At 25.0% G+C, this 13,854-nt stretch overlaps 5 protein-coding genes across 5 annotated transcripts; 2 read left to right on the forward strand and 3 right to left on the reverse strand.

Moving 5' to 3' along the window:
* Nucleotides 1-548: 548 nt before the first annotated feature.
* Nucleotides 549-944, reverse strand: GO595_009682 (uncharacterized protein; the record flags this gene model as incomplete). The annotated part of the gene is made up of 1 exon (XM_067923394.1): nt 549-944. One exon carries the CDS (start codon nt 942-944, stop codon nt 549-551), a length of 396 nt encoding a protein of 131 aa, XP_067770210.1.
* A 5,861-nt stretch (nt 945-6,805) lies between these two features.
* GO595_009683 (uncharacterized protein) lies at nt 6,806-7,123 on the forward strand (the record flags this gene model as incomplete). The annotated part of the gene is made up of 1 exon (XM_067923395.1): nt 6,806-7,123. One exon carries the CDS (start codon nt 6,806-6,808, stop codon nt 7,121-7,123), a length of 318 nt encoding a protein of 105 aa, XP_067770211.1.
* Nucleotides 7,124-7,194: 71 nt separating this feature from the next.
* On the reverse strand, nt 7,195-7,437 carry GO595_009684 (uncharacterized protein; the record flags this gene model as incomplete). Its single annotated transcript, XM_067923396.1, has 1 exon — nt 7,195-7,437. The coding sequence occupies one exon, from the start codon at nt 7,435-7,437 to the stop codon at nt 7,195-7,197; it is 243 nt and encodes an 80-aa protein (XP_067770212.1).
* Nucleotides 7,438-8,990: 1,553 nt separating this feature from the next.
* Nucleotides 8,991-9,632, forward strand: GO595_009685 (uncharacterized protein; the record flags this gene model as incomplete). The annotated part of the gene is made up of 1 exon (XM_067923397.1): nt 8,991-9,632. The coding sequence occupies one exon, from the start codon at nt 8,991-8,993 to the stop codon at nt 9,630-9,632; it is 642 nt and encodes a 213-aa protein (XP_067770213.1).
* A 2,717-nt stretch (nt 9,633-12,349) lies between these two features.
* GO595_009686 (uncharacterized protein) lies at nt 12,350-12,943 on the reverse strand (the record flags this gene model as incomplete). The annotated part of the gene is made up of 1 exon (XM_067923398.1): nt 12,350-12,943. The coding sequence occupies one exon, from the start codon at nt 12,941-12,943 to the stop codon at nt 12,350-12,352; it is 594 nt and encodes a 197-aa protein (XP_067770214.1).
* Between the last annotated feature and the right edge of the window lie 911 nt (nt 12,944-13,854).

The raw sequence follows: 13,854 nt of genomic DNA on the forward strand, positions 1-13,854 counted from the left end.
TAATGAGAAAAAACATGAATAAGCACAAGATAAGATAGAACAACATGAATGAACATGATAAAACATTTGATAATATGAAAAAGCATGAATAAACAAGTGAAAATACACAAATTTGATGAAGCTTTATGCATGTACATAACATAAATTTATGTTAGGCTATCATTATATTATTTTCTCATACAATTCCATAATTAATATATCAAAAATAATATTTTTTATTCAATATTAGAATAATTCTGATCAAAACACATGTTTTCAATCAACAATATACATTTTAAAATAATCTGTTGTATTCCTACATGCAAATATTTTGATGAAATTTTGGATTATAATGGCATTTTTTTTAGCAAAAATGGCATTTTTATCAAAAAAAATCGAATAATATATTTTTAAATAGCTAAATTATTATATGGTAATAACATAAAAACATTATAAAAACATTAAATAATATAAAATAATATTAAAATTTTTAAAATATATTTAAAAACTTATTTAATTATTAAAAAAAATTAAATAAATCGATTGAAGTTCTTACACTTAATCTAGATTTATTCATCATCATACCAGCATCGATTACCTCCATACCAGGCTGATTTAAGAATAACATAGGCCCATTCATTTGCCTCAAACCATACTGGATCTTTTGGTTGAATTCTTTGGCCATGTCCTGGTCTACATGAAACTCTGTGTCTCTTTGACGGATGGTAATAAAATGCATAAACATTACCGGAATCAACACCTGTAATAAATCTACCACCTCCATTTGTTGGAATTTCATTTTTTGCTGTTAGCAAGAAACCTACTATTTTGCTGATTTGATCTATTAATTCGTTGAAATCAAGATCTCCTTTAACATTAACTAAAAGTCCTGGCTTAGCACTGTTTTCCTCATTATTTTCTGTTGATTGTCTGGCAACAATGATAATAGGGATCAAGAAAAACATTTGAACAATTGAATTTTAAATTTGCCAAAGATGGCATTTATTTTTATACATGTTTTACCTTCTTCCTATTTTCACATGCTGTAACTTTATTCTCGAAAATGATACTCTTAAAGTCTTTAATGTTTCAACTATTACACGAGATGATATTGAAACCATTGGTCATTTTTCAAAACTGCAAATTGGGAGCAATGTATTTGTGATTGATAGCCATGCTTTTTATAATCAGAGCAAATTAACAAATGTAGTAATCGGTGAATCTGTTACAACGATTAAAGATTATGCATTTTATGGTTGTTCTATGGACCAGCTTATTATTCCTATATCAATTTCCTTAATTAATGAATCTGCATTTGATGCATGCACAAAATTAAAGGCAATTAAAATCTCTGAAAATAATGAAATCTATTCGAATTATAATAATGATGGAATTGTTTATGATAAAAACATATCAAAAGTAATATTATGTCCATCAGCAGTAGAAGGTATTGTCAATATTCCTAGTTCTGTTCAATTAATTGAAGATTATGCATTTGAGGATTGTTTTCTTATTACAAATATAAATATCCCCAATTCTGTAAAATCAATAGGATATTCCTCTTTTTCTGATTGCAGGCAGATAACAAATGTTATAATTCCAGATTCTGTTTAAAAAAATTCAAGAATTTGCGTTTTATAGGTGTTTAAATTTAGAGCAAATTGAAATTTCTTCTTCAGTTTCCCCTAATTAATGAATCTGCATTTGATGCATGCACAAAATTAAAGGCAATTAAAATCTCTGAAAATAATGAAATCTATTCGAATTATAATAATGATGGAATTGTTTATGATAAAAACATATCAAAAGTAATATTATGTCCATCAGCAGTAGAAGGTATTGTTAATATTCCTAGTTCTGTTCAATTAATTGAAGATTATGCATTTGAGGATTGTTTTCTTATTACAAATATAAATATCCCCAATTCTGTAAAATCAATTGGTGTCTTTTCGTTCATTAATTGTTCTTTGTTGACAAATTTAAGTATTCCCAATTCAATCACAGTATTACAAGACTTCCAGTTTTATGGATGTTTGTTCCACAATGTCAATATTCCAGACTCAGTGGTTTCAATTGGTCTATTTGCATTTCAAAATTGTCCAAATTTAGTATCTGTAACCATCTCACTAAATAATGTATATTACTCCAATTATAACAATGACGGAATTGTATATAACAAAAATATTACTAAATTAATATTTTGCCCTTCTGGAAAATCAGGTGATGTTGTAATTCCAAAAACCATATTAGCAATCCAAGAATATGCATTTGAAGGTTGTTCTTTGATTTCTAGTATTGATATTCCCAGCTCAGTAAGAACGATTGGATTAGGCGCATTTATCAATTGCAATAGCATTAAGAAAGTTATCATTCCAGAGAACATTAATGTGATAGATAACTATGCTTTTAGTTCATGCATGAGTCTTGAAATTGTTTGCTTCTATGGTAAGAATGAACCATCGTGTTATAATACAACATTTGATAGTCCAACTATTTATGTAACAAATGAATATTCTAAAAAGCACTTTTGTAGAGATCAATGTTACCAAGGGTAACAAAATAAGCGATGTATGCCCATTGAGCCATAGTAATGGTACAAAGCTTCATCCAAGTGCAATTACAGGAATTGTTATTGCCATAGTTTCACTGTTCTTGGAATTATTATAATAGAAGATTATTCCATTAATGCAATAATGAATCATAATTTATTAATGAATCATTTCAGTGATAAATTGGTTTTTGATAATAATTTGTTGCATAAAATTGTTGTATCTTTTTGATTTATTATGACTTACAATAAATGATTTCGCATCATCAACAATAATAAATTAAATTATCAACACATGTGTTGTTCATTGTATTAATTATTATAATAATGAGTTATCTCATTATCTGATGTATTTTAGTAATATTTAACTCGTTATATAATATTTTATATTTGTTCTTTGTTGTAGATATTTATATACATTTTTTTTATTCTTGATTATATCTTCCGATTTTTTTGTTTTCAATGGAATTTAAATTATGATATTAAAAATAAATAAAATATTAATGTAATCTTTAATTACTCTTATTATTATTCTCGATTTATCTAATTCGTTTGCATTTTTACTTATATGTGGTAATATATTAATAAATATATTGCAGAATCCAGTTTCATGATCTTTATTTGTTTGGTACTGAGTATATAAGATATTATATTTTGTGCTTAAAAAACTTGATAATATTTCAATATTCTTTATGAAATACGATAAATTATTAGTTTCAAATATTAATCAAATGAACATAAATATTCTAAATAAGGTGAAAATTCTCAATTCTTCGAATTATGCAATAGATAGTGTAACAAATTGGTTTTTTAACTAATAGTATATTTAATATATCTAATATAAACATAACTTCTTCATCGAATTTAATGTCATTCCTCTACCAATAATTATGCAATTTGGCAATATTTCTAAATGTCTATAAAGAAAATTTAATGATTGAAAACAATTGCATTTGGACATGATGAACATAATGCTCACATATTTAGATTTAATAATGAATATTTAAATATGATATAATTTAAAAAATAATTTTTATTGAATAGAAGTCGAGATAAAAGGGTCGTTCTTTTTTACCCCCCACCCCCCTCCTCATATATTTTTTATTTCAAATAATGATTAATGATATTTTTGGGTAATTTTTACTTTATTTGCAATGAATTGATCAAGAAATATGTTTATTTATTGCTCATTTATCTTGCATCTATTGGTCATATCGTTTACCATCGGCGCACCGACGAAAATAAACCATACAAAAGTGATATTTGTCACTTTTAAAAATGAAAAAAAATTTATCTTGACTTATCATGAATATTATTTCATATTTATATTAATTAATATCCTCAATTATGTGCATATATTATGTATTTTTAATGGCTAGTTCTTATATCTTCCCAGTATACCTATGACCGAATTTCGGAAACGAATTTAATATATATTATCATTATAAATATTGAGTTCGATAAATATATTATATCTGAGAATGTTGCGTGTCAGTGCATATTTGTCATATTAAAATTGAAAATATCGAATAATTTAAAATTATTTAAAAAATACAATGGCAATTTATAAATTTTCAGAAATTTTTTATGTCAAAAAATGTAGAACATAGAAATCGAATTTGAGAAGGAATATTTTCTCACAAAAATATTTTGAATGAAAATTTTTCAATGCTATTCAAAAAATCACGCATAATTGAAAGGCATTTCCACTTTTTGAGAGGAAGGTATTCAAATTTTCCCTTTTGCTTGGAGAGTACCCTTTATTTTTATAAACGTATGGTCAGAATACACAATTTTAAAAATGTCACATCATCACTTTATTTTTTAATGTCTGATGATGAATTTCTTTTTACATTTGATTTCTATAATGATTATTTCAATAATTTTAACACTTCACCTGTTGACAATGCTCAAAGCAATACGAAAAAGACAATTTATGTTAATAATGTTTTTTCTTCATTATGGTCAGTAGAAAAAATTGTTAAAGAATTAAATAAACAAATAAATAATGTTTATTTTATTTATTTTCTTTTTCATAAGGTATAACATATATTTCACTATTTTGTCTTAAAGCTGAAAATGGTATTGGTTGTTCAAATATAATTGCATTTGTAAATGACACTCTTCTCTGTTTTTCTATATCTTTTAAATTTCTAATTTTCAGGAATATCTAACCTATTTTTTGTCGTAATAGGTTTCTATAACCTCAGGTTTATAATTCGGCATTTATAAAAATGATTTAAATTTTAACAAAATTGCTTTGAAGTTTTGAAACTAAAATATAGGAAATGGGACGCAGGCGTCCTTTAAGGACGCCTGGGATTTGGTATATTTTAGTTTCAAAAATTCAAAAAAACAATATATATATATATATATATATATATATATATAAATAATATTTTATTATTTCTTTTGTTCAACTAGTGCATTAGCTACACCATCTATCACAGGTGAGAATTTATCTGCTATTTTAATTCCTTTTGCAATAGCACCTGCATGACCAGGTAAATTTTCAATTCCAGGTATTTTACCTACTGTATTTACAACAGGTTTAGCTACTTTATTCCAAACATTTCCAATAAATCTACCGACTGGTTTAATAATTTTATTTTTAATCCAAGCACCAGCTTTTTTAAATCCGTTTTTAATTTTGTTCCAAAAACCCCAAGCCATAAATAATAATAAAAATAAATATTTATTTCTTTATTTATAAAATGCAGGATGTAAATTAGAAAAGATCTTATCATTTGCTTCCATACCTACTGGTTTGAATATAGGAGCTATTCTATCACCTACTTCAAATATTTTATCTACAGGTAATTTCTTTAAAGGTCCTATCTTTTTAATATCTTCTTTATGTTGTTTTGCAAATTCATAACCTTTTGCAATATGAGGACTAATTTTTGCGAATCCTTCTTTCACTTTTTTAAGTAAAGGTCCTATTTTCTTTATACCGTTTTTAAATTTATTCCACAACCCCCACGCCATTAAAAATTATGAAAAATATTTTTCATTTTTATTAATGTATTATAATAATACGCAATCTAAAAATGAACAAAATGATCAAGGTAATGTTGGAGCTTATTTTGATCGTCTTAAAGATTTAATTGCTAAAAATGATGGTACTCGTTCTTTTATTTTAAGAACTGAAGATTGTCATGATCAAAATGCACCTTTTAATCAATCACAAGAAACTAGATTAAGAATCACTCATGGTGATCATATGGTTTCACAAATAACTGAAGGTTTTATTAATTTTACAATAAGAATAACTGTACAATTATCAAAAGCTATTTCATCTAGTAATTTACAAGATCCTGAAAATTTAGCTAAAATATTTATAGGTTTTAAGAGTTCTAATCAATTATTAGATCAATTACAAATTATGTCTAATTATATTTCTACTGGTTATCAACAAAATGAATGTTGTCGTGAAGGTTATTGTTATTCTACAATTAAACCCTATGCTGAAAAGAAAACTAGAAAATATACACATTCTTTATATGAAAATGTTTCAGAATATTCTCAATCTGTTTGTGGTACTTATGTTGATTTAAATACAATTGCAGATGGAAATAAACATGATATCGAATTTGAAATGAATCTTCCATTTGAAGATATATTAGCTTTACAAGCATTTGATTTATATCCAAATAGATTAGTTGGTGATATTGAATTAAAGTTTTATGTTAAACAAAATGGTTTAGTATGGTGTCAAGTAGATCCACGTAAAATTAAAGAAGTGAAAAGAATTTTTAGAAGATCAAATAGGTAATTCTGCTAATATAACTACTACATTTAAATGTGATACTGAAACTAATCATACTATTGATACTGCAACTGAGAATGTTTCTTTATATTGTACAGGTTTAACAGTAGTTTCATGTAAATCTAATATGTATGGTTTTGGAGTTAAAGAAGAAACTTTAAATCAAATAGCTCAAATACTTCAACAACCTGGAGGTTTATTAATTCCTTCACAACAATTAGATTATAATGCATTTGCTTTAGCTGCTACTGAATCTGGTATACAATCTACTATTAATATGCCTTTATTTAATGTTACAACTATTACAGTTGTATTTCCAAAACATGCTAATGATTATACTTGTTTCGATAATCCTATTTATAATAATGTTCAATTAACTATTGCAGGTCAAAATTATCCTGATGAACCTGTTTCTACTTTAGGTGCTAGATTTTTAACAATATCAATTAGTTGCTTCTGATTTAGATGGTGGTATACAATGTACTAAAGAATTTGAAGATTCTTTAACTATGGATAGAAATGCTTCAAATGGTACTAGATATAATAATACATTAAGTGATGCTACTTCATTTATGCTTAATATACAATGTGAACGTTCACGTGGTGGTTACGTATTTGATGGTTTAGATTCTAACGGTCAAAATATACCAATACAAATTAAAGGTCAACCTATATTTACATACGCTAATGATACATACTATAATGTAGATGAAGCTGGAAATCATCCTCCACCACCACAATTATTCATTTGTCGCGATACTTATTTCACATTAGACTTACAAAATGGTCTGAAATACCATACTAATGGTACACCAGAGGGTTATTAAATAAAAATTATTTTAAAATTAGATCTCAATTTTTTTTATTTAGATTAAAAAAAATTAGAATTATTGGGTGTTTATTGCTCCAATTTCCAGAAGGCAGCTTCAATTTGTTCATACATTGTATGAACCATCTCGGGTCTTAAATTTGGACCATGAGTCTCGATCCAATCATAGAGCAGATCGAGACTTCCAGGCACTAGGCATTCTAGAGGCTCTCGTGTGAACTCTTCCGTGTCCCAATGGACTAGGAAAGACACCTCACCCTCATCATTGATCCTAGGCGCCGAGATGCTTTGAACTCCGTATTCTCGTTCCATTCCAGAAGTGAAGTCATGCAAAATATTGTCTCTCAATTAAACTTTTTGATATATTTTTATTATTTTGAAACGAACACCCTTTCAAATATTGAGAAAATAGGTTAGGACTTTGTGTCATTTGACAAGTCATTTTTCGTCATTTTATCACAACATAATTGTATTGTGATAAAATATTTTTCAAAAGTTTATAATTCAGTAAACTTTTTATTTAGTTTATTTACGGTAAACACAAAAAAAATTTGTTTAAATAGTTTACATATACTAAATAATTAGATTTTTTTATTTATAGATCATTTTGAGGTTGATTATTTTGTGGCATTAATGTATTAGCATAATTTTGTAATACATTCAATTTATTTACATAAGCATTATATTTATTAAAATCATCATTAAATATTTGATTTAATAATTCCATTTTAGATATTTGATAAGCTTGATCCAATTGTTCAGGCGTTATATTTTGTAAAGGATTCTTTATAGTAGGATGATATTTTTCATCTATAAATTTATAAATTTGTTTTCTAAGTAAATTATGATATTTATTATACACAGTTACAGTTACTGTTATTACATTTTTATTTTTTTTTTTAGAAAAGGAAGGTTTAATATTAATTGCACTAAAATCACAATCTTTAAATTCTTGTGCAAAGCATGTATAAAGAGCTTCCATTAAAAAATAATGAAGTGACAGAATGCTTTTTATGAAATTATTTTAATTTATGGAAAACGATATTAATATTGATGCATTAGATAATATGATTGATTATTGTTTATATAAAAATAAACCTAAATTAAATGAAGAATTAATAAGTGAAATTCATCCAGAAGTGAATGTACCTTATAATTCTTTTAAATATAGCAGTAGGTAGACAAAGAAGTGGGAAAACTCAATGTATAATTAGAGAAATTATTAAAATTAGTAATATTAGTCCTAGAACTCATTTATTAATTTATATTAATAAAAATGGATTAGAAAATGATCCTACATTTGAATCATTAAAACCTTTAATTAAAATCCCAATTTTATATGTAGCTGAAAATCAAGCAGAAGATATAGTTAAAGATATATTAAAATGGAAACAATTTTATAATGAAATTAAAAATAATCATTGGGAAAATAAAATAGTAGATAATCAAATAACTGAATTATTTGAAAAATTATATATTAATAATTTTAATAATTTAACTTTACATACTATAATATTTTTTGAAGATTGTGCTAATAGTCCTTTATTTAAAAAACCTACTAATTATTTTAATCAATTATTTACTAAATTAGCTCATATTCAATGTTCTGTATTTTTTCGCTGTACAATTTTGGAAATCTTTACCTGCTGAAGTTAAAGCTAATGTAAGTACTATATTTATATTTCCTAATTTCTCTAAACAACAATTAAGATATATGATTGAACAAATACCATTACCTTATACTAAAGATCAAATTTATTCAGTTTATCAAAAATTAACTGGTCATCAAAAAATGATTATTGATGTTAATAATCAAAATATAAAAATTGAATAAAAAAATTTTTTTTTTAAAATCATTTTTTTTAATGCAACAAGATGTGATATATGGAACACGTAGACCACGAAATAAAGATGGTACACGTATATATCCACCAATTATTAAAAAAGAACGTGAAAGATATGTTACAGAGGGTGATGCTAAATATATTTTTGATGATGATTTAAGTCATTATAAATATCATGGTGCTGATAGTACATTAATTGATGAGAATATGAAAGCTTTAGCACATCTAATTCTTGATTTAAAGAAAGATGTTAGAAAAGTTAGAGATGCACAAACATATAATGGTGCTTTGGAATATGTTAACAAACATAATGATGGTAAAGATCCAAGATATCATTGGTCAGTAAAACAAGAAGATATTAATGAAGATGGAATTCCAGATATTATTATAAGAGATCAACATAAAAGAGCTAAATTTGTTAATGGATGGACAGTCAAAAAACAAGATCCTTATCAAGTAGCATATATGGAATATTTACAAAATAATTATGGTAATCCTACAAAAAGAAGACAACATAGAGCAGATGGAAAGAAGATTAAATCTTTCAATGAATGGCTAGATAGTGAAGTAAGAACAGTAAAATATGATAAACCATTCGATGATCCAACTGTCCAATATAATCCTGAATATGATGAATTTAGGGAAAAAAGTGAAAAGGGCTAATGATAACTATTATAGAGATACTGGTGTTATGAATATTTATAAATTACATAGTACTCCAAGAAGAAGGTCAGCAAATGCAGTATTTACAAGTTTACTTGTTAAAGATGCATATAAAACTTTCGTTGATAAATATGAAGGTAATAGTGAATATCAAGGAAGAATTAGGGGTTATTGTCCAATACTTCAATTATCTGCTGCATTATACAAATTAATGGTAATTCCTAAAGTAGAAGAACTATTAAAAAAACGTAATATTCCAAATATTGAAGCAGGTAAAAAATATAAATTGGAGACAGGTGAAAGTTATTATTCAACTGCTTGTAAAAAAAGTTGTTACTGATTTGTTAGAAGATCCTAACCATGAACAAATAATGTTAGATGCAGTTAAAAAATATGTAGTAAGTATAATTGGTACACCTAATGGATTAGCAGATGAGTAAGTTAATAAACAAAAATTTTTAAAATCATTATTTTTTATGATTAAAATAAGTGATTTCTCACCCCATGTAGGGAAGAATAATACTGAACATAATAGTTCTAGTGCTAATTGTAAAGTTATTATTAATAATAACAATAGTGAAACACCAGCACATTATCCTGAAGTTAATGAAGAAACATCAAAAATAATTACAAGAGAAACTGAAATTAATACTGATAATGCTAGTGCTTTATATAAACATATAGCTTTAACATTTAGTGCGATATTAAAAACAAATAATATGAAATTAATAGCAAATTTAATTGATAATAGTGGTAAAATTATAATCAATGCTAATGATTTAGTACAAGCTATAATTTAATATTGAGAATTGATTTTAATCAAGTTAGATTAAGTTATGAAGATCCTGAACCTGGATGTTTAAAACATGTAAATCCAATTAAAAAAGTTAATTCAATTAAGATTAATGGGTATGATTTTAATTCTCAATATAATAAAGAATATAACACATTAATGGATGAATTTAATATTTCCTTAGAAAAAGTATTTATTTATTAATAAAACATCATTGGATCTTTTTTCTTTTGAAGGTATAAGAATTGCATTTGGAACTGGATTTAATAAATATCTTGGTACTGACATTTTTATTCCTTTATCATTATGAATATTAAATTTACCTTTTTCAAAATTATCTACTATATAAATATCTGATAATATTTTTGATCTCTTTTTTAATTGATCTGTGTTATAAACTGTTACTGTTGTACCAGGAGGTAAATAAAATCCTTTTTGTTTCATAATATTATAATTTAATTTATGTAGAGATAAACCAAAAAGATTTTTTGTTTTTTTTTAGCTTCATATGGTGATATTTTTTTATGATTTAATTTAGATAATGTTTTATGATAAGTATGATTATAATTATGTATAATTTTATTCATATCATGAGGTTGAATATATTCTAAACCCATATTATCAGCCATATCTCTAATAGTTCTACAAATTCTATTAATTATAGCTAAAGATGAATGTATAGGATAAGATTTATTTTTAATTATTATTCTTTTAACAGGAATTATTTTAGTACCAATTAAATGATTTGAAATATATTGTAAAGGTTTTGATAAAAATGTTGTTTCTGAATCACAATGAATAATTTTAGGATTAAATAAACCTGTACCATAAAGTTCAAATAAAGCTTTAGCTACACTTTCGATTGATTTTTTACTATGTTTATCGTTTATTTTAATATTAGTAAAAGTACCAAATAAATATCTAGTTTGTACTTCTACAGCTAATAAATAACAATAATCATAATTAAATTCATCACTATGTGAAAAAAATAAATCCATTTGATATTCTCCATTACCTCCAATATATTTTAATTGATATTTTTTTTTTTTTTTTAAAGGAAAATAATTTATATTCGGTTTTATTTTACCTATATTTGTATAATCAATACTATAAGGTATATTTAATTTTTTAAATAAATATTTATTTTTATTTAAAGTTTTAAAACCTGTATTAATATTTTGTTTATCTTCATAAATATTGTAAGAATCATTTGGAGTTACATATCTAAAATGATAAAAATAATATAAAAGATATAATGAATAAGCATAATCTAATGGAATATTTTCTGTTATATTTGAGTTAGTTAATTTTGTAATTAAGAAATTAATAAATTCTTGTATAGTTTTAGGTTTCCCATTTTTAAAATCATTTTCTACTTCTTTTGCAAATATTTTATGAAGTAATTTTTCTAAAGGTGTATATTTTAGAATAATAGATTTATAATAGTTATAATATTCATTTAATGGATATAAACCTATATGTCCATCAATATAATCTATATTATATTTTTTAATAATATCATTAATTAATTTCTTAAATTCATCAAAATCTAAATTTGTATTAATTTGGGTTTTTTTGAAAAAATTTATAATAAAACTATTAATAATGATTTGATAATATTCTTTCATAGACTTAAATTGAATTCTATATGTGGGTGATATTGGAACCCCATTTCTAACAGATTTTGTTGCTTCATCCATTAGTTTTAAAAAATTATTTAATGATAAATCAAATTTCAGATTACGAAAAATCAATTTTAAATTTTGCATTAAAAATTCGTAAAAAGAAGGCTGTTTTTCAGGTCCTTTATCATTAAGTAGAGCTAATCGTCGTACTTCATCTAATGGAGATTTATTGATGCTAGGTTCTTTTTTTGGTTCACGTTCTTCCATTCTAAAAAAATAAAAATGAAATAAAATATTTTTTATTCTTTAAATATACTTAATAAATGTTCATCTATTTTACCTGTTACTTTACCAACTATTGAATTTAATATTGTAGTAGTTATTACTAAATCATCTGATAATTTATTACCATCAAATAATACTACATCACCAATTTCATAATCTGCGGTATTATTTACTCTAAAATAAAAATCTCCATGTGTTGCAAAATCAATAGTATCTTGTAAAATTTCGATTTCTCTTTTAATAACATCACCTATTGAAGCTTTATATCCAGTTCCATGTTTAGCTACACATATCCCTAAATATTCTTTATAAGTACCTGATGTTTTAACTGATGGAATACAATCAGTTGATGAAGTATTTGTAACATATTTACCTTCATTGGTTAAAGCATAAACATTACCTGTTAAAAATACTGGTGAACCAATTTGAAATTGTGTTAAGTCTTCTTCAACAGGTGCATTATGAGTAATAGTTGTATTTATTTGCTCTTGTCCTCCATTATCAGTAATATAATATTCATTTCCTTCTTTTGATATAAAAGTTAATTCTGTGGTAGTACATTGTATTCTCCATGCATAATCACCTCCAAGACCATCCTTACTATGCATATCTATATAAGGACCTGTTTCTAAAACACCATCGTTTTTAATAACTGCAATTGAAGGTACACTAATATCTACATTCGAATATGAAGGAGAAGAATTTAAAGCAAAACCATTAATTGTTGAACATGTGATATTTTCTGGATTTGATACTGTAGGAATATCTGTTAAATCATTATAACTATGTGTATGATTTGTAGCAGCATATTTTGTATCATGATTATGATCTTTCAGAGCATACTCCGTATGTGTATGTACTGAGGGTGGAAATGATTCAGGTTTATCAGATAAATCATTATAACTATGCGTATGTTCTGAAGGTGGGAATGTTTCAGGTTTATCATTTAAGTCATTATAACTATGAGTATGAACTGTAGGTGGAAATGTTTCAGGTTTATCATTTAAATCGTTATAACTATGAGTATGTTCTGTTGAAGCATAGTTTGTATGTTCATGATCTTTTTTAGCATAAATCTCATCATGATTATGATCATTTAAAGATATCTTAGTTGTATCTAAATTATTAATAGTTGCACATTGAATATTTCCATTACTTCCAAAACTTAATAATGAACCAGTTTTTTGATTTAAAATCTAATGAATTAGTATTAGCAGTTATTCTCCATGTATTATCTTTATCATAATCTGCATTATTATGCATATCAATATATTGTCCAACTTCTACAACACCATCTTCTTTTAATGTAATAATAGATGGCACATATAATTTTGTATCCCATTTACCACCTTCTGAAGTTGCCAATTGAAAACCATTTAATGAATTAACTTGTACATTCCCATTTACTGTTAAATCATTATTTATTGTATTATGAGTATGACTTTTTTTTTTTTTTTTTTCATCTGATTGCGATTTATTATAATATAATTGAGGTAATGTAATCGAAGTTATAGTATTA

This window comes from Histomonas meleagridis (assembly GCF_020186115.1).
Source record: "Histomonas meleagridis strain 2922-C6/04-10x chromosome Unknown contig_92, whole genome shotgun sequence".
Classification (NCBI taxonomy): domain Eukaryota; phylum Parabasalia; order Tritrichomonadida; family Dientamoebidae; genus Histomonas; species Histomonas meleagridis.